General features: G+C 47.1%; 1 protein-coding gene and 1 pseudogene across 3 annotated transcripts in view; one reads left to right on the forward strand and one right to left on the reverse strand.

Annotated features, from left to right (window-relative positions):
• Nucleotides 1-1,422: 1,422 nt before the first annotated feature.
• On the reverse strand, nt 1,423-8,519 carry LOC115637930 (annotated as a pseudogene).
• LOC115637793 (zinc finger CCCH-type antiviral protein 1-like) overlaps nt 8,467-24,200 on the forward strand; it is a 45,493-nt gene continuing 29,759 nt past the window's right edge. For all 3 annotated transcript variants that reach the window (XM_030539398.1, XM_030539408.1, XM_030539418.1), the window contains exons 1-2: nt 8,467-8,839; nt 20,620-20,752. In XM_030539398.1, the coding sequence (XP_030395258.1) occupies nt 8,553-8,839; nt 20,620-20,752 (420 nt within the window). In that variant the 5' untranslated portion in view covers nt 8,467-8,552. The remainder of the gene's footprint in view (nt 8,840-20,619; nt 20,753-24,200) is intronic.

Consider the following 24,200-nt stretch of genomic DNA (forward strand, 5'->3'; position numbering starts at 1 on the left):
CTGAAATTCCTTTCCACACTTTCCATAATTCACCACCAGATGTCAGGGTAGAGCTCATCCTGACTCTGCTTACATATAGTTGGTGGCGTTGGAGAGTTGTTGGTTGGCCTAGCTAATGTAGTCATCACAGTTGGGGACTTTGATGGCCCCTCCACTTTTTCTGCTGGTTTGATCACCATCCCATGGTTGAATTTCTGTATAGCTGTCCTCTCAGCAGTGTGGAGACTGTGGTAGATGGGATGTTTGTTAAGGATTTCAGTCAATTTTTTTTCTGAAGCAATTAGTGTTATGATCAAGAGTGTGGTTTTGTCCACAGTGGGATTTCCAGTCAGATGATTCTTTTTTCTCATGACTGTCAGTGGGAACATGGTAATTGTGGGTGATGTCATCATTGTTGTGAAAAAATTCTTGGCAGAGTTGTGGAAGTATTCTTCCAGTTCTCCATGTGTTATTATGGTATAAGGTTCTGTTGTGGTGCAGAAGACCAGTCCCTTCGAGAGTACAGATAATTCAGCTCCAGTTAGTGGTAGTCTTGATAAAATTATAACCAAGCTTCTTAGCTCAGACCACTTCCTTTGTTGCTTTAGGTGCCGTCCACGTGATGGGTATGGGGAGAGAGAGGGTCCTGACCTAAGGAGTCTGGTCGGTAAGACCACTGAAGGCATGTGGTGAGAAAACTTTACTTTGAATTTAACACAATTTGAGTTAGGCACCAGTTGCGTTTCATGTAACAATTTCTGACTTTTAAGCCTCATTACTTGTACTCACTTAAAATCTATCTCTTTGCAGTTAATAATTTTGCTTTATTGTTTTATCTAATCCAGTGTGTTTGAATTGAAGTATGTGGGAAACACTATTTAGGGTGGCAATTTGTGTGCATTTTATTTCTATTATAAGAAATAATGGACTTTACATAATTTGTATTGTCAAGAAAAAGCTGGGCAGTACAGGACATACATTTCTGGGGGAAAATCTAAGACTGGGGGGTGTTGGGGTCACACTGGAGTATAACAAATGCTGGTAAGAGCCTGAGTGTAACCCAAGTGTGGGCTGGCACGCTGCAGTTACACACAAACACTAATGTGTGGCTGGAAGGCTGTTTGTGAGGAGCCCAGGTGGGAACTCCTTCAGCAAGGCAATGCAAGGCACCCAGTGTTGCAGGGCAAGTGTAACATGTTGGCTTGGCCAGAGGTGTCGCATGGAGGGGTATGCTCAGTAACACTCCTGAAACTGGCTGTCCTCATGCTGTATCCTTCCCCTCCCCTGTCCCCTCCACTATTGGCAGGTACAGGTCATCTCTGGGCTTGGCAATATTGCTAGGGTACAATCTCCAGTGCTCTCTCTATATTGAAGCTTCTGCTTTTTTTTAAACAGTTCCCTCTTTTATTATAATACATGAAAAAAGCTCTGTGAATGACTGGTTCATTTAAGTTCTTTCATAGCCAAACCAGGTGGCTGGGACTCCTTCAGTTTCTCAGCCTTCTCCTTGCATGGCTACACTTGCAGATGTAGAGCGTTGTGAGTTAAACCCACCTTCGGAGAGTGCAGTATGGAAAGCACTGCAGTGTGTCCACACTCTCAGCTGCAAATGCACTGGCGTGACCACATTTACGGCATTTGCAATGGCATTGGGAGCGGTGCATTATGGGCAGTTATCCCACAGAGCACCTCTTCCCATTCTGCTGCTGCGGCTTGTGGGAAGGGGGTGGGGGGCAGGTGCGGGGCATTCTGGGTCTTGTCCCCACGCCGCATGATGAATCGCTTCACATCCCAGCAATCTCTGTGCTTCCATCCACATTTGGCGCCATCTTTCAATGTTTTTTGTACTGTGTGCTCTGTCTTCCCTTTCGGTCTGGGGGAATGGACCTCGAAGTGCTGAGGAATATGCTGATGGGTCTCACCAGCACATCACGAATGGCAGTTGAGTTACTGCTTAAGCTACAAACTGACAGTGAGGAGTCCGACAATGATGTCAGCTTGCATAATGCATATGACATGAGATTGCTTGTGGCATTCACGGACATGCTCACCGCAGTGGAACACCGCTTCTGGGCTTGGGAAAAAAAGCACTGAGTGGTCGGATCACATCGTCATGCAAGTCTGGGATGACTAGCAGTGGCTGCAGAACTTTCGGATGAGAAAAGCAACTTTCATGGGACTGTGTGATGAGCTCGCCCCCACCCTACTATGCAAAGACACGAGATTGAGAGCTGCCCTGATGGTGGAGAAGCAGGTGGCTATTGCAATCTGGAAGCTGGCAACTTGAGACAGCTACCGATCGGTCACTAACCAGTTTGGAGTGGGAAAGTCGACCGTTGGAATCACGTTGATGCAAGTTTGCACGGCCATTAATCGCATCCATGCTTGACATTGTGGCTGGCTTTGCACAAATGGGGTTCCCTAACTGCGGCGGGGCAATAGATGGGAAGCATATTCCAATTCTGGCCCACCTAGCCTCCGAGAACGTTAATTGGAAGGGGTATTTCTCTATGGTTCTCCAGGTGCTTGTGGATCACCGTGGGCATTTCACTGACATTAACGCAGGCTGGTCCAGAAAGGTGCATGACGCATGCATCTTTCAGAACAGAGGCCTGTTCAGGAAACTGCAAGCCGGGACTTTTTTCCCAGACCAGAAGATCACCGTAGGGGAAGTCGAAATGCCCACTGTGATCCTTGGAGACTCCGCTTACCCGTTAATGCCATGGCTCATGAAACCCTACACAGAGAGCCTTGACAGCAGCAAGGAGTGGTTCAACAACAGGCTGAGTTGGTGCAGAATGACTGTGGTGTGTGCTTTTGGCCACTTAAAGGGTCACTGGTGCTGTCTGCACGGGAAGCTGGACCTGGCTGATGACAACACCCCCACGGTTCTACCTGCGTGCTGTACCCTCCATAACATTTGTGAAGGGAAGGGTGAAATATTCACTCAGGCATGGACCTTTGAGGTTCAACACCTGGAGGCAGAATTTGAACAGCCAGAGAGCAGGGCTATTAGAGGGGCCCAGCACGGGGCTGCAAGAATTAGGGATGCCTTGAGGGAGCAATTTGAGGCTAAAAGCCACCAGTAATGTTTGGTGCCCTGCACGGGAGTGAAGTGCCGTGGTTCCATTAGTAGGAATCTGTTTTTGCTACACTGACTTGCAGTGCCTGTTGTTTTTCTAGGCTAAGGTATCTTTTACTTAATGCAATAATAAAGAATGTTTTCAAAGCCAAAAAATCCATTTATTGAAAAGAAAATTCATTTATTGAAAAGAAACACAACCGCTTGGGAAACAGAAAGTGCAAGGGAGTGGGGTGGGGAACAGTACAATCACAGATTTGCGTATGTCCTGTTATCATATGCAGCCTTCCTGTCTGGAGTGCTGTGCAATGAGTGCTGCACTTCTGGCTGGCTAAAATGCATGGTAATGGGGGTTGAGTGCAGTGGGTAGGGATCATAGTTTGCAGGGCTGGGTGGTGACGCTACAGGTGTTGGAGGCAGCTGGTGCTGATAAGAACCCGGATGTTAAGGAAAGTGGGTTGGAGGTGACTTGGGGGCACAAAGAAAAGAGTTTGAGGATAAGGGCTGCAGGGGAAGGGGGCACAGGTGTGGAAGTGCTCCGCCTGCATTGCTACGAGCGCCTGTATTGAGTCCACTTGGCGCTCCACAATGCTTAGCAGCCGCTCCGTGCTTTCATGCCGGCCATCTGCATTCTGCTGGCAGACCCTCCTTTCACTCTCCCGCCACTCCACTACTTTTTGATGTTCATTAAGGGACTGCTGCATTACTTCATGCAGCATGTCTTTTTTGATTCTATGTGGCCACTTCCTGATTCTTTGGAGTCTTTCGGCTGTTGATAACAAGGACAGCTGAGATCTCAAGGTTGCATCTGTAAAGCCAAAATGCAACACTTAACAGAGGCAGCATTGTTCACACCAGACAGAGCAATGATTCCCTCATACTTAAGGGCAAGCACAGTCTACACAACAGCAGAAATTGCCCATCCCAAAGCAAGTGCACATAACTCACAGGAGCCCCCAGAAAGGTGAGTAAGCACAGGGGCAAGTTTCATGGCCTTACTGTCCTCTGGGGTTCTGTGTCTTGGAGAGAGCCAACAGCTGCAGGGGCCCCCTATACTGAACACTGTCCCCACATTTTTCACAGGAGTTCATCCTGGAAGATATCTCGCTGCTGAGGGTGACCTGGGAAGGAAGGGAGGGGCTTCTACTACAATGCGGCTTCTGCCCTGGCCCATCTGCAGCTTGCCTGTGTGCAGCAATGGTCCCCCCGCCCCTCATGGCACAGTGGCACAGACATGTTAGCCTGACTGGGACAAGGAGCACAGTAGCTCTGCTAAGGAACTTGCGCAAGCGGATTGCCCAGCTTCTGTATGAGATCTTTGAAGAGATCATGAGGCCGATTACCGCGATGTGAGAGAGAACATCAATGCCCTATTCAGCATCTAGGCATGCATGCAGCCCTAACCCTCCTCGCCCCAAGAGCCTGCACTGAACAACTTCCTTTTCAAAATAAAAGCCGCTTACTGGGCACCTCCTCTGTCTGCCCAAAGGTATCGTAATTCCTGTGACTGGAGCACAGCTGGGACTGGACAGTTTCCTCCCCCAAACACTGATGGGGTCCAGCACCTTGCCATTGCTCCATACTGGGGATCACCTGGCACGTGGAGGCGTGGTCACCTGGAACGAGTCACTGAGAGCACTCCACGCCTGGCTGACAAAACAGGAAGGGGATTTTCAAAATTCCCAGAGAATTTAAAGGATGGATCTGATGGTTGGTCACCTGAAGGCAGGGCACTAGAGTTCAAAGTGATGACCAGAGTGTCTAGAACAGGCATTGTGGGACACTTCTGGAGGCGCTGCAGCGCTACAGCTGGGGTGCATCAAGCGTTTTGCTTCTTATTGAGGTGGATTACCAGGAGTGCTCCAGCCGCAGAGTCCGGGTGCTCTACGTGCCTTGCCATTGTGGATGCATCATGAGTTAGGGTGCCCAGGGCTGCTTTAATGCGCTCTAACTTGCCAGTGTAGCCAAGTCCCTTGTCTGTGATGAGCTGAGTATATAGGTACTGGCTTCAGCAGATCTTGAATTTCATGGTTTTTGTTCTTTTTTATATTAACAGATTTTGCATCCTTCCTCCTGAATGTGATCAGGAAGTCTTTAATTTCTTCAATTTTGTGTGCCATGGTGATGGGCAGAGCTCCAGGCACTTGCTGCTCAAGCAGCCACAGACATGATGGTGAAAAGCCTGTAAAAGAAGGTGTAATATGAAGACATAGCAAAATACTAGTATTGTCACTGTACTATTGAGTTTGTTGAAACTGCAGCAGTGGTGAATTATGGGTCTGAATTTTCTCAGCATAGACACCCTGAAGATGTATGTATTTCTGGAATGTAACCCAACCCTGAACAATGTAGTCGCATGCTGAAGTCCCTGTTCAACTTTCAGCTCTAACATGAACAAACAAAAAACAAACACCTGTTTAGTTACTGTGATTTGCATTGTAATGGTTTTGAAAGAAAAAAAGATTAGAGCAGTTTCACATGCCAAACAGGCTAATTGGTTAATTGACTTAGGCCTTGTCTACACTGCCACTTTACAGCGCTGCAACTTTCTAAGCATTGCAAGTTTCAGCACTATAAAGTGGCAGTGTAGACAGTGCATCAGCACTAGGAGCTACTTCCCTCGTGGAGGTGGGTTTTTTATAGTGCTGGGAGCAGGGCCAGCTCTGACTTTTTTGCTGCCCCAAGCAAAAAAACACAAAACAAAAAAACCCTGGGCACAGGGAGGCCGGACCCAGAGGCAAAGCCAAAAAAAAAACAAAATAAACACCACAGGGTGCAGGGCGGCTGGACCCAGAGGCAAAGCGAAAAAAAACAACAACAAACCCCTGGGTGCAGGGCATCTGGACCAGGACCCGGAGGCAAGCAAAAAAACACAAAAACAAAAAAATTGGGCAGTCGTGCCGCCCTAGGATTGGAGGGAATGCAGCCCCTTAGTATCTGCTGCCCCAAGCACAAGCTTGCTCGGCTGGTGCCTGGAGCCGGCCCTGGCTGGGAGAGAGCTCATGCCGCAACTACAAAGCCATGTTAAAGCACTGCCGGAGTGAAGACATGCCCTCAGTATTATTTTGTTTGTGTGTGTGTGTGTGTAACTTCTTGATACTAAATGACTGGTTAACTTCATTAGTTTAATCTTATAACTCTGCATTGTTTAAATGTTTAACATTTAAATTTCTTCCTTTATGGATTTACTCTAAATTTTCAGTCTAGCCACAAATGACTTTTCTCCTCAATATGTGTTTACCTTCCCACTACTCTCTCTTTCCCCCCCGAACAAACCCCATTGGAAATTAACAAAACTTATTTACTTGCGTGGTTTTGCACCACCATTTATTATATCAGCTCTGCTCTGCACATAATTTATATTAATTAACTGCTGCTTTCACGGCCAGCAGAAGGAATTGCAAGAAGACAGTGTTGTGTAGGTCCTACATAAACAATTATATTATTTCAGAATGGTAGCACTCTTTTCTTCCTTCTTATTTAAGTTATAGCTTTGAAACACACACACACATGCATGTGCACACACAAGACCTGGGGGAAATTTCTGACTATATTAGTGTCCACTGAAGGAGTCCATCACAATAAATTGTCTAGTTGGGAATTGTGGATATGGAAAGAGATACATTAGATGAATATAACACTATTGACTTCAGTGGTGCATTTGAAGCAGAGTGTGTGGTTTGGTTTTTTGGTTTTTTTTTTTTGTTTCACTCTTGTACATGCGACCTACAAGCCATGTGTGCCATAGCTTTTGTTGGTTATATTATACTGGCTCAAAAGAACCATCTCGGGACTAATGGGATTTTCACATTTATTCTGGGCTTTCACTCATTGTCATCAGACATCACCAGTGCGGTGCTCTGCTCTGTTCAGTGTTGATAACAGTCAGCTGCGTGTGTGTGTTCCCTCTGTGTGCTGCCCCGGCTCTGCGCAGATAGCTGACCCAGCAGACCCTGAGAGAACCCTCAATGACCACAGACTCTGATAAGGTACGAAGGCACCCGGCCAGGTTTATTGTCAAACGAAACACAGTCTCTATCTCTCCGGATCAGAAGTCTACACTTCTGCTAGTACATATGTGCTCCCTGACAATGGACTGGCTCAGACAGTGGCGGGAGTTACCACTGTCCCCTAGGCCACACAAAGACAACTCTTCAGAGGTACACTTTTATAGACAGGTACAAACAAGTTACATATCACTCCTGACTCTTAGAAGTGCAACCCCTCTACATGTCAGGGTGCCGTCTCTCACTTTGTACATGTTGGTTCAAACAAAACTGTATCCTATTACGCTCCTGCCCCTGTCTTTAGGATGGGTCAGGCTGTTCCTTGTTATCTATGTGGAATGTGCTTGTACTGGAATGTTCTGGTACCATCCTGGCACATGTTTATATTGCTAGTGCTTAGTATCTTTTAGGTATGTGTGTAACTGCAATATCTGCCTTCTTCTTGCCAGCTTCTGTGAGCAGGGCCAGCCTCTGGCTCACAGCTTAACTTTGCTTTATGATAGCAAAGTCTTGACCATTACTTTAGTTCAGGCCTTAGGTCCCATACCGGGCCTCTGATACAAGGGCTTATGTTTCAGGGCCTCATTTTACCACACCCATACCTGCATATAAACACGTTTATCCTAATCTTCACTGCAGAGGCCATAAGACCAGGGTCCACCCAGGGCGTGGAGCTACTTTTTGGCCATGCCCCAGGTTGCAATGCCACTCATTAATATTTGGTGTAAGGGTGCATGGGCCAGGAGAGTCAGGCTGCTGCTGGGGGTGGTCAGTGCCAGAGAGGCGAAGAGGAGGGTCAGGCGGAAGGGGCAAAACTCTGACGCCCTCCTCCCCCTGTTTAAATGGCCTTCTGCTGTGCCTCCTACACTGTATGTTCAAGCTGATACCAGTATCTTTCTGGTTTGCAACTTGTATCCCTTGTATCCCTTAGCTTTAGATCCAGGATAACTTTATTCTGTAAATAAGAGGAGAATGTCTCCCCTACCCTCAGGGCTACAAATGGGACTGAATAAATGCATGTCTCAGAAAAGGGCAAAGGCATTTCAAAAGGGGGGGAGGGGTAGCTCAGTGCCTTGAGCAGTGGCCTGATAAACCCAAGGTTGCATGATCAATCCTTTCAAGGGGCCATCTGGGGTGAAAAATCTGTTAGGGACAGTACTTGGTCCTGCTGTGAAGCCAGGGGACTAGTCACAATGACCTTTTACGGTCCCTTCCAGTTCTACAAACTAGATATATCTCCATATTAAAAAAAGGAAATACTGTGTATAAAACGCCCTTCACTCTTCTACATACTTTCCATGCCAACACTTTTTAATTTGCTGCCTCAAACCACTGCCCTGCCGCCCATCCCCCAAACGCATACTTTTCTGCCTTCAGTTTCGATTCTTTTTTCCAGAGGGAGGGGAGGAGCCGGATCCGCCCACGAAACCGAGCGAACAGCGGGGGTCCGCCTAGTCAGTAACCTCCTGGACTCGAGAGCGAGCATGTCGGACCCCGCGGTCTGCAGCTTCATCACCAAGGTCTTGTGCTCTAACGGGGGGCGGATGGAGTGCAGCAAGATCCCCCAGCACGTGGGGCTCTCTGAGCAGCAGCTGGAGCAGATCCTGCAGGATGTGGGGCACGAGAGGTTTCTGGTGCACCAGGAGGGGGGCGCCCGCTGGGTGCTCGCTGTGTCCCCGCTGCGGCTCTGCGTCCGCAAGGAGTGTGCGGGCTGCGAGCGCCTCCACTTCTGCAAGCTCAACCTCATGGGCAGGTGCAACTTTGGAGTCCGGTGAGTGTAACGGAGGGGACGCGACGGGAGCTACGAGGAGGAAAAGCAGGGAGGGGAGGAGGTTGGCACCGGGGGCAACAGCGGGGGAGGGAGTAGAGGGACAGGCACTAGGGTGCAAAGAGGGGGAGGGGAAGGGAGCAGGGGGATGGTACCAGGAGCAATAGCAGGGGGGACAGGGGCAGCTAGGCACTAAGGTGCAAAATGAGGGAGAGGGCAGGGGATCTCTGGCAACGCAGGCAGAGGGCCTGGTTGTTGTGCTTGCATTCCTGATACTGTACTCTAGGCTGGTAGGGCACATAACCAGCACCTGTGGTTGTGCTGAACAAGGGTGGAGAAAACTCAATTATTTATATACATAAAAATCCGGATTTTTGGTTTAAATATAGTTTTCTTTTTAAAAATTGAAATATTTGAAATTACAATGACCTATATTAAGGCCCAAGTGTAATCTGTTAATTTAAATTTAAAGTGACAATATTAAGCAGTGCATGTTTGCAGCTGAAGTTTTAAAGAAAGTCAGATGGACTAGACCAGGGGTTCTCAGCCTTTTTCTTTCCCAGCCCTCCCCACCCCCCCATGCTGCAAAAACTCCAGGGCCCCCTGTGCCACAATAAGGGTTTTCTGCATATAAAGGCCAGGGCCGCTGTTAAGGGGTATCCAGCAGGGCAGTTGCCTGGGGCCCCAACCTACTGGGGGCCCCACAAAGCTAAGTTGTTCAGGCTTCCGCTTCAGCCCTGGGTGGCAGGGCCCGGACTTGAGTCCTGCATGGCAGGGCTTAGGCATTCTGCGCTGGACCCCAGAGAGTCTAACAGTGGTCCTGCTTGGTACCCCTGAAACCTGCTCACCGTGGGGCCCGAGACCCTGGCTGAGAAACACTGGACTGATGCCCTCACGAGGTCCCTTGCAGCCCTACATTTCTGGGAGTCGGTGAAATCATTGAACAGGGGCGCCATTTCAGATTTCGGTGTGAGAAAGGGTGCAACTTTAGCTGTGATTTCAGAGGCTACTTGGGCACCTGAAAACTCTCTTGCATTTTTCTTTTTTTTTCTTTTCTTTCTTTTTTTCTTTTTTGCAGATAATTTAGATAGGGTGCTTCTGTCAGGTAATTTCTTTTTCCTATATAAAGAAAGAAAATTAAATAAATATTAGATCCACCCAGTTCTGATGCTGAATGTTCTGACATCTTAAGTCAGTTCACTTAAGGGACACTGGTTAGGTTTAAAAATGTGATATATATTCTTACTTTGTTACTAACTCTTGAATACAACAATTGAAACAGCTGTAGAAAGTAACCTAGATTTTTCTATCACTTTTTTTGCAGTTCATCAAGCTTGGAATAGCTCATTTATCTTTTGGAAACATCCTACTAGGGAATGTCCCCATGAGTTTATACTGTACCTGCCTGGGACTCTAGGCCTGTTACCTCACTACAAATAGACTAGAAACTGACTTTAAATAAAAGTGAAACTGACTCATAGTCAGTCTCTTTCATAGTATTGCCAACCCCAAATATTCAAAAATCATGAATCAGGCTCACCAAAAATCATGAGATTGGCTTCAAAATAATGAGACTATGTAAAAATAGTAGAGTTGATCTTTTTATTTGCATTCTGCGTTTTGAGCCTTTAGGGTGTGCTGGGGTCACATTTTGAAGCTTTCTTCACAGCCACAAGGGCCAGAAACTTCATTTTTCTTTAAGAATGAAGGCTGAAATCATCACATAGCCACTTGACTCTGGGAGTTGAGGCTTTAAGGAAAACAATAATCATGAGACTTATGACAAAATCACGAGAGTTGGTAACACTGTTTTCACTTCTGTTCAAAGGCTAGTTACTTTCCAGAAGGGTCTTAAACACAACAGTACAGTGATTGAGTTGCAGTTTTCACTCAAGGAGAATATTTTAAACCAAACACCAACAAAATTTCATGTTTTAAAGTTGAGGGAAAAAATTGAGAGTTCTGAGGTATATCAGGGCCACTGAAGGCAGGAAAGGAAAATAAATAGGCGCAGGAGCTCTGGGCAACACTTCCTCTTGAAAGAGAGTTGAAAGGTCAAATCTTCTAGTCTTTAAACAGGTAAAACTTCTATCGCCATCAGCGCCTCTACTTATAGATATGTTAGCACATGTTCACTGTGATGTTAATACACCACGACCTGCTATAACACGAATTCGGCTATAACGCGGTAAAGCAGCGTTCTGGGGGGGCAGGGCTGCGCACTCTGGCGGATCAAACCAAGTTTGATATAACATGGTTTCACCTATAACGCAGTAAGATTTCTTGGCTCCCGAGGACAGCATTATATCAAAGTAGAGGTGTGTATGGTCAGTAACTATACACTTAATAGTTATATATCTGAGCCATCTTATCCAGAGTTACACATCTTGTGTGCATTGGCTTAGGGACTACATTTTCTGGCATATCCTGAACAGTGCTGAGCACACAGATAGTGCCCAGTGAATAATACAAATCATGATAATAATTGTTGACTTTATGGACTCTGTGTATGCAATTTCTGTTGTTTGTTCTGAAATTGGCCTGAATACAGCTGAAACCCTCAGAAGTTGAGGTATAATCGCATCTGATGCTCATACGACACTTTCTCATTCCTTCGTTTTCTCAAACTCAGAACAAAAAATGACAAAACAAAATGGTTTTCAGTTAAAATCTAAAATTGCACAGCAGGCATTGCTGTGTAACCCAGCCTGGGGCAGAACCTGCCATCAATTGGCATTTAAGTGCTCTCCTTTCTGTCTGTCTGCGTGTCTCTGTGCTGCTTCAACCATGACATCCTTCCCAATCACCTGGGACCAATTGCTGGAGTCTCAGATAACCATCCTCCTTGGTTTTGCTCCCATCTCAGTCCTCCTTTTTTGCAACATACAGCAGAGAGAAAGGGTGGTCCAGTAAATAGGGAGCTATCCCTGAAAGACCTGGGTTCTACTCCTGTTTCCCCCAGACATCCTATATGACCTCAGGTCAGTGCCTTAGGGACAGAGTTTCAAAGGTTTTTAGGCACCCAAAGATGCAGTTAGGCATCTAATGGGGTTTACAAAGCATCCTAACCTTCTAGACACTTTTGAAAATCCCACTAGGTGCCTAAAAACCGTTGAAAATCTGTCCTTTAGTCTGTGTCCTCCTCAGTGCCCCATCTGTCCAATGGGGATAACAGCACTGCTCTGCCTCACTGTGGGGCTATGATGTGAGGCACTCAGAACTACGGTGATGGGGTACCACAGGTAGAGTGGGAACTTCTCTATACTACTGCTATCCCTCCCCTGGGTTTTGGCCCCTTCTTTTCACTCCCCTCCCCCCACATCTCCCTCTTTTCTGAATGTAAACTTGGCTTAGAAGGTTTAGCTGTATTTCTTCTGAGTCCCCTGTGTTCTCTTCAACACCTCTCTCCTCCCCCAGGGATTCCTGTTTTACAGGTTCATCTAAGGACTTCCAGACTCTTAAGAAAGAAAGGGCTGGTAATTAAATTATCTTAATCACTCTGTCTCTGTTTGTAAACAAAAATCTGATTCTCTGCCCCAGGGGCACAAGCTGGGAGAAACACCTCTCTGCAGAACTCACATTCCACACTAACCCTGTACAGTTAAGCATTCTGCTTGGGAGCCCACTTCCTGTCCTGTCTGAAACTCCCTACTTGGCACCCTTGCCACTGAATGAGTGGGAGTCACTAGCTAAACTGGAGCCTGTGTTTGTTGATGACCTGCTGATAGTCGTAGCCTCATCTGCAGGTGCAGAGAGAATATTTTCTTCATTTCAATTTATCCAGCTAGTTAATTCAGAGCTGAGAAACATATTAAGAGTTGAAAAAGCAGGAAAGCTTGTTCTTTTTCAATCTGTGAATAAAATCCAGGTTGTAAGAAAATGGGATCTACCAGTTCTAAAATCTTTAAGGTCACCGGGACCAGAAACAATTCATTTAACTGCCTGAGGAATCACTACCTTCCTTTGTTTAATAAATCACTCAGTCTCAAACACAAAACCTGTTTTGATAAACTTATTTTTCTTATGAATCCAGCATATTTAAGGTAGATGTGTTGAATTCCAATTTTCATCTAACTGCAACTTGACATAAATCATGAGTAACAATTATAGTCTAGTAAATATGAACTGTTAGTTACCATTTTATATCAATAAAATGTATTTTATGGCTTTGAAAAAATGTATGTTAAGCTATATAATGTCTTAAATGTGTATAGATGTAGTATACCCTCCTTCTTAGCAAAAATAAATACCAGATTACACCAACTAATGAGAATCAACTTTATCTAAGGGGGGGGGGCTTTTAAAAAATGCAAAACAGGATTAAAAATGGATGATTTAAATCAATCCACCCTGTTCTAAAATAAGACACGGAGGGCCCGAAATTTAGAGGATGGAAAGGTTGCTTTACATAGAGTCAGGAATTGCCATACTAGAGCAGACCCATCTAGTCTAGTATCCTGCCTCTGACAGTGGCCAGAACCAGATGTTTGAGAAGAGTTAGAAGCCTGCAGTAGGTAGAGATGGAACAATCTGCCCCACATTAGGTCTCCTTCTAATCTCTCTCAGTTAAATTTGGTTGCATCCTTGCTGCATGAACCTTTCTCTCTTCCCATACTGTTTTTAGCATTAGATATAACAACTGGATATTCTTGTTGTTCATATAAATATCCAATCCCATCTTCTTAACCTAAATCACATCCTGTGGGCGTGAATCACACATTGTGTGAAAAAGGTTTTCTTTTATTAGTGTTGAATTTGTCACTGTAGCCCGTAAGGCTAGCTTAGCACCACCTTTCAGTTTAATTGAATGTCCTTTGTGCTGGTGTTGTGACTCAGGGCTAACAGACTTTCCTGACCCACATATTCAGATCATTCATTGTGAGATATAATTTTATCACGTCTCCTAATGTAAATAAATGCATTCCTTTCAGTCCTTCCTCCTGAGAGTTTTTCTGTGCTCCCTAGTTATTCTCACTGGCCTTCTCTGAACCCTCCCCATGTGGTGACCTCTACTGCCTACATCATTCTAGATGAGGGTGTATGTCACCGGCACAGCTTCTCCTCAGTTCCAAAATACACACTGCCTCAGGAAGTGTCTTTCAAGGAGGTTTATTTTCTTAATAAAAACAAGTAAACGGACTTATAAACAGTCTTTCAACTCAGTCCTCACTTTCAAGTTTCATCCCGCTCAGGCAGATTCCCTCTTCTGACCAGCTATGCCTCCTCTGTGGGACAGCAGCCACCTCAGGGCAGCCTCCTTGCTTCAGGGGGCCCACCAGAGCGCCACTCTGCTGTGGTTTTCCTGCCCCAGGCGCAGGTGCATAAGGAACGGGCCTCCTGCTGGGCGCTCACTGTGTCCCTGATATGACTCTGCTTTAGGGTTCTCAACTTTCTAGTCACACAAAACTAAACCCCTAGCCCCTCCCCTTCCCTGAGGCCTCGCCCCCACCTCACTACATTCCCCCTCCCTCAGTGGCTCTCTCTCCTCCACCCTCACTCACTTTCAGTGGGCTGGGGCAGGGGGTTGGGGTGTAGGAGCGGGTGAGAGCTCTAACTGGGGGTGCGGGCTCTGGAATGGGGCCAGAAATGAGGTGTTCAGGGTGCAGGGGGGGCTCAAGGCAGGGGGGCAGGGCCAAGGGGTTCAGAGTGCAGGAGGGAGCTGCAGGTTGAGGCAGGGGGTTGGGATGTGGGAGGGGGTGATGGCTCTGGGCTGAGGCCACGGGTGAGGGGGCCAGGGTGTGGGAGGGGGCTCTGGGTTGGGGCAGGGGGTTGGAGTGCAGGTGCAGGAGGGTTCCAGGCTGGGGGTTCAGGCTCTGGGCAGGGGCTGGCAATGAGAGGTTTGGGGTGCAGGAGGATGCTCTGGGTTTTGCAGAGGGTTGGGGCTCATGGTTGGGGCATGGGCTTACCTTAGGTGGCTCCCGGTCCACGGTGCAGTGGGGCTAAAGCAGGCTGTTTGCCTGTCCTGACAGTGGCACTCCACACTCCCAGGAAGCAGTCAGCATGTCTGGGTCCTACGCAGGGGGCCCGGAGGCTCCACCTGCCACTCTTGCCCACATGCAGTGCACCCCCCCTGGGGTGGAGGCAACACATGGAGCCCTATGGAGCTCCCACTCACCTAGAAGCCGGACCTGCTTTCTGCTTCCGGGGCGCAGTATGGAGCCAGGACAAGTAGGGACTTGCCTGCCTTAGCACCGCGGCACCACTGACTAGACTTCTAACGACCTGGTAGGCAGTGCTGACCAGAGCCACCAGGGTCCCTTTTCGACTGGGTGTTCCGATCAGAAACCGAACACTTGGTTACCCTACTCTGCGTTCACAAGTAGTGTGCGTGCTTGTGCAAGCTTCATGGGCAAGTGCAGCGTTGTAGACAGACCAGTGGTTGGAATTGTAAAGCAATGCAGGAAGGGGACTGGTACCAATGGGCAAACAGAAACTAAAAGAGATAAAGGGGATTGACAGCCAGCAGTTTGGAAGTTGTAAAAGGAGACGGTCTCAGATCAATCTTTCTGCTTGTGCTGGCACAAACTCTTTCATTCTAGATCATAGTAGTGTGTGGAGAAGGTGGGGAAGACAGATTAGCATGCCTTTTAAAATGGCTGGGACCAGTGCTCACAACTTGAGTATGTTAAACATTGAAACTCCCCTCTTTCTTGGTACTGGGAGCCTGCAAATGGTAACCATGTGATGTTCACACACTGGTGCTTTTCCAGGCATTGAAGGAAGCATTGAAACCTTAACTGAAGGCTTAGGGGATGTGGGCACAAGTGTGATCTAATGCCAGGGTTTTCACAAAAAAATTTTTGGTGGCCTCAGAGTGCAGCCACCAACTCTTGCTGCTGGTTGCTCCGACAAATTGTGCTAAGATACTTAACTTTAGGAAAAACAAATAATTATATGTGTCCAAATCATTGTAATTTATTTATGTAGAGTGTTGTTTTTTGTTTGTTTTTAGTTTTGTTTTTACAGACTCTATAACAAAAATAACATACATATGTTTTACATGTATAGGGTGATATTCTTTACTGGCCCCAACTGCCTCCCACAGCCCCCAACCCATCCCCCCCAGGGATCCGCTGCCTTCCCCCCCCATTGCCCAAATCTCCCTTCCACAGTCTCGCACCCCAGGCCCATCCCAGTCCTTGCATTTTGACCATGGCATGCTGTGCTGGCACCGGCTGAAGCCCCACCTGAGCCCCGGGGGCTGAAGCACAAAGCCCCGCCACCAGAAGCTTGGAGTGGGAGCGGAAGCCCAGAGCCTGAAACCCAAAGCCCTGCAGCGGAAGCCCTGGGTGGAAGCCCAGAGCCCTGGAAGCAGGAACACCAGGGGCAGGAGCCTGGAGCCGGAGCCTGGGAATGGGAGCTCGGAGGTGACTCCCACCACTGGAGCGTGGCGGCTGAAGCCTGAGCCCCCACCAGTCTCGGGAAGGTGGGTCAGGGGTCTCACCAGCCAACTGTGGAATCCAAGGTTCCTCCTGCATCCTGCACAGCAGCTCCACACATCTGCAGAAGCACTGCCTGGGCCCCCGAGGAGGCTGCGCAGTGCAGGGCACCAATCCCCAGCTGGCGACGCCAACAAACACCAAGGCAACTCTTCCTGGGCAACAGCTGGGCATTGCAAGGAGGGGCTGCTGCTTTGCCCTCTCCTCATTCTCCACCCAGGAGTCTGTTGTGGCCACAGAAAAATTCCCAGGTGGCCGCATATGACCACATTTGAGAAATGCTGATCTAATGCCTGGAATTGCTGGATGGGGAGTGATGAAAAATATTCCTGTCCTCTGGGAAGGATTTTATGACTGGGAAGTGGTACTCCTTGCTCCCACTTGCAGATAGAAGACCCTATAGGAAGCTTGCTCAGTTGAAAGTGGCTGAGGTGGGATTTAGCTCTGGATATGGTCAGTGTGTCCTCACTAATGACTGATATTATATCTGAAGATTATGGTGGTGGTATAATTTGTCCTAACTCACCCTTGGCTGACTCTTCTCAAGCATATTCCACGTGTAGGAAAAGCCAACATATCTTGCTTATATAACCTGTTAAAATAAGTTAGTTAAGAAGAGACGCTAACAGTATTGGAAGAACAATTGTTCTGATGATTCCTTCCAAAGAGAATGTGCTGTGCTTTGCATTATTTTTAATGAGGCTTTTCACTCATCAGCCCCACAATCTGCATCTTATAACATTATTGTTGTTTTACATATATAGGGTGATATTCAAATCTGTTCATTTCCTTTGGGTTCATAAAGAAGTAGACAACATTTCGATAAAATATAGATAAAAACTGTTCCTGGGTAAAGAGTTCCTCTTCTCTTAGGCAATGCAAACTTTTTCTTAACATAGGAATTTTTAACAGGGATTTATTCTACAATAAATTATCCAAATTCTGTTGGAAAGGTAGGTTACTTTGGATTTGTGCTGGAATAACCCAGAAGAGAATTTGACTCTAGGGGTAAAATCTACACTTTAATGTGCACAAGAATCACCCTTTGAACCTATCTGCTCTTGATTACACACACTCCTGGTGCTCTGTTGACTTTACTGTTTTCAATTTATTCAGTGCAAGTAGGATTCCATGCAGGCCCAGGAGCCCATACTCACAGGCCCTAATGCGGAATTAGGGTCTTAGATCATAAATTCCTTAAGACAGAAAATAAAGTCAATTTGTTAATAAAACACCAGGTGTTATATAATGTTGATATTTGGAGGGGGAAAAACTGCTGGAATCAAGTCTTGTACAGGAGAAGGGGCAGATCAATAGCACCATAGATTCATAGACTCTAAGACTAGAAGGGACCTTGAGAGGTCATCAAGTCCAGTCCCCTGCCCTCATGGCAGGACCAAATACTGTCTAGACCATCCCTGATAGACATTTATCCAACCTACTCCCAAACATCTCCAGAGATGGAGACTCCACAACCTCCCTAGGCAATCCACTCCAGTGTTCAACCACCCCGACAGCCAGGAACCCCTTCCCAACGTCCAGCCCAGATCTCCCCCGCTGCAGTCCAAGCCCATTGCTTCCTGTTCCATCACCAGAGGCCAAGATCAACAAGTTCTCTCCCTCCTCCTGATGACACCCTCCCAGATACCTGAAAACTGCTATCGTGTCCCCTCTCAGTCCTCTCCTCTCCAAACCAAACAAACCCAGTTCCCCTAGCCCTCCCCCATAGGTCATGTTCTCAAGACCTCCAGTCATTCTCATTGCTCTTCTCCGGACCCTCTCCAACTTCTCCACATCTCCCCTGAAATGCATGTGAACAGATGGTTCAAAAGTCAATGAGACCTTCAGAGGGTAAGCACTGAAGGGTAGTTAAATTGAGCAGTGACAGGCAAAGTTGTATTTTATGTGTTTTATTACTGTAGTACACATAGTTACAGGGCTTTACTGAGTCACATTTCAGACTAGCCAGACTAACAGCATTGTTTCTGGATATATCCTAATTCCCTCAGCATTCCTGGTTATCTTTTGTTGTCATTCATTCTCACTGCAAGTGGCCTATTGTTGCTCTGAGATAAACAGATCCCTTTTAATATTTTATTGTCCTGATATCTTCCCCCATTTCTCCCGTCCTTTCTTTGTACACAGCCCATAAGATTGGGTTCCGTATTTCTTTAAACATTTTCTCAATCTTTCCTCTACCTTCCTTGTCAGCGAGGTGCACCATGTCCTTGTCCTATTCAACTTCTTTCTCTATTCCGACTGCACGTTTGAGCTTTTGACAAACTGTTGCTTCTTTCTGTGCAATCATTCCATACCACTGCAACCTTACTTTTGCCATGTCCTTCTCTGTACTCTGCCACCATCACCTTCTCTATTCACATTCTTTTTTCTAAAATAATCTTCCCCATCTGCTGTTCTGACCATGTCCCTCTGACTTGCTTCACAAGCTTCCTCTCACCATCCATATCATTTTCAAGCTCCTTGACTAAGCTCTGCACAAGTTCATTTTGTTTCTTATTAGTAAGGATACAATTTATTAATAATAATAGGAGATATACCTATCTCCCAGGACTGGAAGGAACCTTGAAAGGTCATTGAGTCCAGCCCCCTGCCTTCACTAGCAGGACCAAGTACTGGTTTTTGCCCCTGATCCCTAAGTGGTCCCCTCAAGGATTGAACTCACAAGCCTGGGTTTAGCAGGCCAGTGCTCAAACCACTGAGCTATCCTTCCCCCTGTAGTCACACAGGTCATGGGATTGCATGTCTTTAATAGACTCCGTGACTTCTTTAGTTTCAGCCCCGCTGCAGTGGCAGGGCTGGAGCAGCAACCGGGATTGGATCAGTGGCCAGCAGTCAGCCCCTAGGGCTGGAGCAGTGGCTTGGGCTGGACTGGGGCAGAAGCAGTGGCCAGGGCTGGTGCTGAATCAGGAGCTGGCAGGGGTGCTGGAACAATGTTTATAATGTGGCTGCTGAGAGCTGTAGAACCAAACTGTAAACCCTGTGTATGATGGAAGCCACTTCAAGCCAGGGGATGCAGCACCCCACCTAGTTCCAGCACCTATGGGGGCTAGGTCAGCCACCAGGGCTGGAGCTGGAGCCAACTAACCCTAACACCTCAAGTACCCCCTTCCAGAACAACACACCCATCTAGTGCCCCCCAACTGTACCTCCCCAGTTCCCTCCTCTCCCCTCCCCCAGGAGTGTCCTCTATTTGGGAATCTCTATATGGTAACACTACAGGTGCAAGGTAGAAAAATAAGAATAGATTAAAAGAATGGAGGGGCAGTGTTTTCCCCCAAGCTGTGCCCAGATGGCACATGTGACACAGCCAGATGGAGGCACACAACAAACTACTTTCAATGTGCTGGGTACATAAGAAAAATTTTTTCGAAAGAAGTTTTGCTTTTAAAACTGATTTCTTAAAGAAAAGCAGTAGTATCTGCTGTTAGTGAATTGAACTAATTGTTTCTGTGGTGCACACACTCTTCAAGCTCTTAGTAGATTTTATCCTCTCACACCTCGTTTTTATGCATAGATTGTAAGAAGAAAACAAGCATCCCTGCATTTTCAACTCCAGAGTGGTTTCTTAACTTTGAATGAACTAGTTTTTGAATTGAACTAGTTGAAAAAACTGAAAGAAAGAATTCTCACCACACCTACAAGAGCCTTCTGGTGTCAAAAGCTGGCTTAGCACTTCAACAAATGCTGGTTGCAGGTGCTTAGCCAGTGACTTTAATCAGCTCAGTGATTTGATCAGAAACTTACTGCTTAATTTTTTAATTTAATGTAAATGATTTTAATAGATTATAGTAAATTTGGGCCTTAACATAGACTCATAATTTCAAATTAAATTTTAAATAGTTTTATTTTTAAAAATAAACTAATATTTAATTTAAATCAGATTTAAATAAAAATCAATTTTAAAAATGTGTTTGTTTTTTATCTACTCTGCTTAGGGCATTAGTCTAGGACTTGGGGAACCTGATTCTGCCATGTACTTCCTGTGAGACCTCTGGCAAGTCACTTATTGTCTCTGTGCCTCAATTCCCCATCTGTTTTAAAAACAAAACAGGGATAATAGCACTTCCCTAGTACACAGGGGTTTTGTGAGGATAAATCTAGCACCTCATAGTCTGTGGTAATGGAGGCCATTATATATAACTAAGATAGATTTCTTGCTAGGCTTCCTTTGTTCTCTATGCTTTTGCCAAGCTTCCTTTCTAGTCTCATCTCTGTTTCCTTCTCCTACTCTCACCTTCCGTGCTGTTCCTTAGGTGTGGTTGCTCTCGTAAGCCACTCTGGTTGAAGATCAGTATATTTGATCTGAATGTTGTTCCTTTCCAGGGCATGTAAGTACTCCCATGACATTTTCACGGATGGGAACCGAAAAATGCTGAAGACCCATGAAGTCAGTGGCCTCAACGAGAATGAGCTGCGGGTCCTGCTCCTCCAGAATGACCCTTTCCTCCTGCCTGATGTGAGTCATACTGATTTCTTAGGGAAAGGCTGTTTGCTAAATAGGGATGAAAGAGGTGAGAGATGACATTGAAACTAAAGCATGGAAGTGGATGTCAGGGAACCTAGATTTTTTTTTCTTCTTTGCAACTGATTCACTGTATGACTTTGGCTAAATCATCTACTCTCTGATTTAGTTTCCATGCCTGTGTAAATTGGAGATAAGAGTACTTACCATGAAGGGCTGTTGGGAGGCCTTGTCTACATTACTAGTGCATTGCCAGTATACTGTACCAGCAGAGCCCTCTGGTGTAGACAGGCCGTATGCCAACAGCAGTTTGTTTTTGTTTGTCAGCATAGTAACACATCTTCTCTGAATGACCTTAACTATGCTGATAGAAGCCCTCCTCTGTTGGCATAGGTGTGTCTGTGCTGGGGGTTTGGCAGCATAGTTACGTTAGCTGGAGGGAGGTGTTTTTTCACACCCCTGACTGACTTGGCTGTGCCAGTGAAACTTTGTAGTGTAGACCCAGGCTTAGGGCACGGCTACACTGGAGAGTTGCAGCGCGGGTGATGGGGTTATAGCACTGCAACTCACTCTGTGTCCACACTTGCAAAGCACGGCCAGCGCTGCAACTCCCTGGTTGCAGCGCTGGCTGTACACCTGGTCTGCCTGGGGTGTAGCGATTCCAGCGCTGGTGATGCAGTGCTGGTCATCAAGTGTGGACACCAAAAGCGCTTTTATTGGCCTCCAGGGTATTAGGAGGTATCCCAGCATACCTTTTCAGCCACTCTGCTCATCGTTTCACACTCCACTGCCCTGGGCTCAGGTGACCCGCCCTTTAAATGCCCCGGGAATTTTAAAAATCCCCTTCCTGTTTGCTCAGCCAGGTGTGGAGTGCAATCAATCAATCAATCAATCAGTGACCATGCCTCCATGCCCCAAACGAGCCCCAGCATGGAACACTTCCGAGCTGCAGGACCTCATCAGTGTTTGGGGTGAGGAAGCTGTGCAATCACAGCTGCGCTCCAGTTGTAGAAATTATGATACCTATGGGCAGATATCAAAGGCCTTGCTGCTAAGGGGCCATGAACGGGACGCGTTGCAGTGCAGGGTAAAAGTAAAGGAGCTGCGCAGTGCCTATTGCAAAGCCCATGAGGGAAATCGCCGCTCAGGAGCTGCCCCCACGACCTGCCGTTTTTACAAGGAGCTGGATACCATACTTGGGTGTGACCCCACTGCCAATCCGAGGAGCACGATGGAGAGTTCAGAGCAGGGAGAAGTGGGGGAGGGTGTAGAGGAAGCTGAGAGTGCGGCTACTGGGGTGGAGGGAGACACCCCGGAGTCCCAGGAGGTATGCAGCCAGGAGCTCTTCTCAAGCCAGGAGGAGGCTAGCCAGTCGCAGCAGCTGGAATTTGTTGGTGACGAAGAAGCAGAGGAGCGTGTTCCCGGTAAGCAGATTTTATTTTTAGGATGGAAATGTTTTGGGAAAGGAGGGTGGGGGTTATGGCTGCCTGCATGCATGCCTAAATGTGGAATAGCCCATTGATTTGGTCTATCACGTCTCTGTAATCAGCCTCGGTAATCTCTTCAAAAGTTGCAGCCAGAGCGTGGGCAATGTGCTTGTGCAAGTTTATAGGGAGAGCCACCGTGGTCCTTGTCCCGGTCAGGCTAACTCGTCCGCGCCACTGTGCAGCGAGGGGTGGGGGGACCATTGCTGCACACAGGCAAGCTGCATAGGGACCAGGGTGGAATTCACATTGCTGTAGAAGACCCTCCCTCTCTTCCCAGGTAACACGCAGCAGTGATATATCTGGCAGTAGAAAATCCTGTTGAAAATGTAGGGATAGTGTTCAGTGCAGGTCCCTGCTCTCTGCTTTCCCCAGTGCAGATCCCTGCTCTCTGCTTTCCCCAGTGCAGGTCCCCAAGTAGCTGCTCTCTGCTTTCCCCAATGCACAGAAACCCCAGTGAGCCCTCAGGCAGTTCCCCTTCCCAGGTGAAGTCGCGGTAGAAACACTCACCCCATTGCTCGCCATGCCTTCGCTGCCATGGCCTCTCTGTGCTATGTTTGGTATGTGTAAATGATGCTACAGATAGTCTACAAACTCCTTCACTGTGATAATAAACAATGTAGCCTCTGTATTAAATGTTTCTATTTCTGTTATTTTAAGTGTCCTTGAATACTCCAGCCCTATCACTGCCTGCGCGAAGACTACAGAACTTGAGAAAAAATCCTAGAAAATCAAAAGAAGATTTGATCAAAGCAGCTATGAATCAGTACGCCAGAGACAGTAAGAGGCTGCAGGACTGGAGAGAGAAAATGCATGAGTGGAGGCAAACACAAAGCAGGAGAAAGGAATTGGCTACCAAGAAAAGCACAAAGCAGCTGATAAGCCGCCTGGCTCGCCAAATGGACTGTATGCAGTCTCTCGTAGCCATGCAGGCAGATCAGTACCCTGGTAACCCCCACCCCTCCCAAAGCTCTCTCCCTTGTTCCCCAGTGTTTGCACAAAACACCTTTCTCCAGCAGCCTGGTTCTTACCACCACCAGCTGCCCCCAACACCTGTACGTTCACCTACCAGCCCTGAGAACTACAACCCTTAACCTATGCACTCAACCCCCATCACGATGCAGCATATTAATCCTGAAGTGCAGCAGGCATTGAACGGCAATCCAAGCAGGACATATTCAAACCTCTGAATGTACAGTCCACCACCCTACCCCCCTGCCCTTTTATGTACTGTATTTTGAATAAATGATTTCTTGGCTTTTAAAACATTTTTTATTATTGCAGAAAGTGAGAAATACAGTACCTCAAGGGAAAAACGGGCACTGCAAGGGCACCAAACATTACTGTTGGCTTTCAGCCTCAAATTGCTCCCTTAAGGCATCCCTAATCCTTGAAGCCCTTTGCTGGGCCTCTCTAGTAGCCCTGCTCTCTGGCTGTGCAAATTCAGCCTCTAGGTGTTGAACCTCGGAAGTCCATTCCTCACTGAATGTTTCACCCTTCCCTTCACAAATATTATGGAGGGTACAGCACGCGGATATAACAGCGGAGATGCTGCTTTCCCCCAAATCTAGCTTCCCGTAGAGACACCTCCAGCGACCGTTTAAACGGCCAAAAGCACACTCCACAGTCATTTTGCACCGGCTCAGCCTGTAGTTGAACTGGTCCTTGCTCCTGTCAAGCTTCCCTGTATACGGTTTCATGAGCCATGGCATTAAGGGGTAAGCAGGGTCTCCGAGGATCACAATGGGCATTTTGACCTCCCCTACTGTGATCTTGCGGTCTGGGAAAAAAGTCCCGGCCAGCAGCTTCCTGAATAGGGCACTGTTCTGAAAGATGCGTGCATCATGCACCTTTCCAGGCCATCCTGAGTAAATGTCAGTGAAACGCCCACGGTGATCCACAAGCGCTTGGAGAACCACAGAGAAATACCCGTTGCGATTAATGTACTCGGATGCCAG

Source organism: Gopherus evgoodei, chromosome 1 (assembly GCF_007399415.2).
Source record: "Gopherus evgoodei ecotype Sinaloan lineage chromosome 1, rGopEvg1_v1.p, whole genome shotgun sequence".
In the NCBI taxonomy this organism is placed as follows: domain Eukaryota; kingdom Metazoa; phylum Chordata; order Testudines; family Testudinidae; genus Gopherus; species Gopherus evgoodei.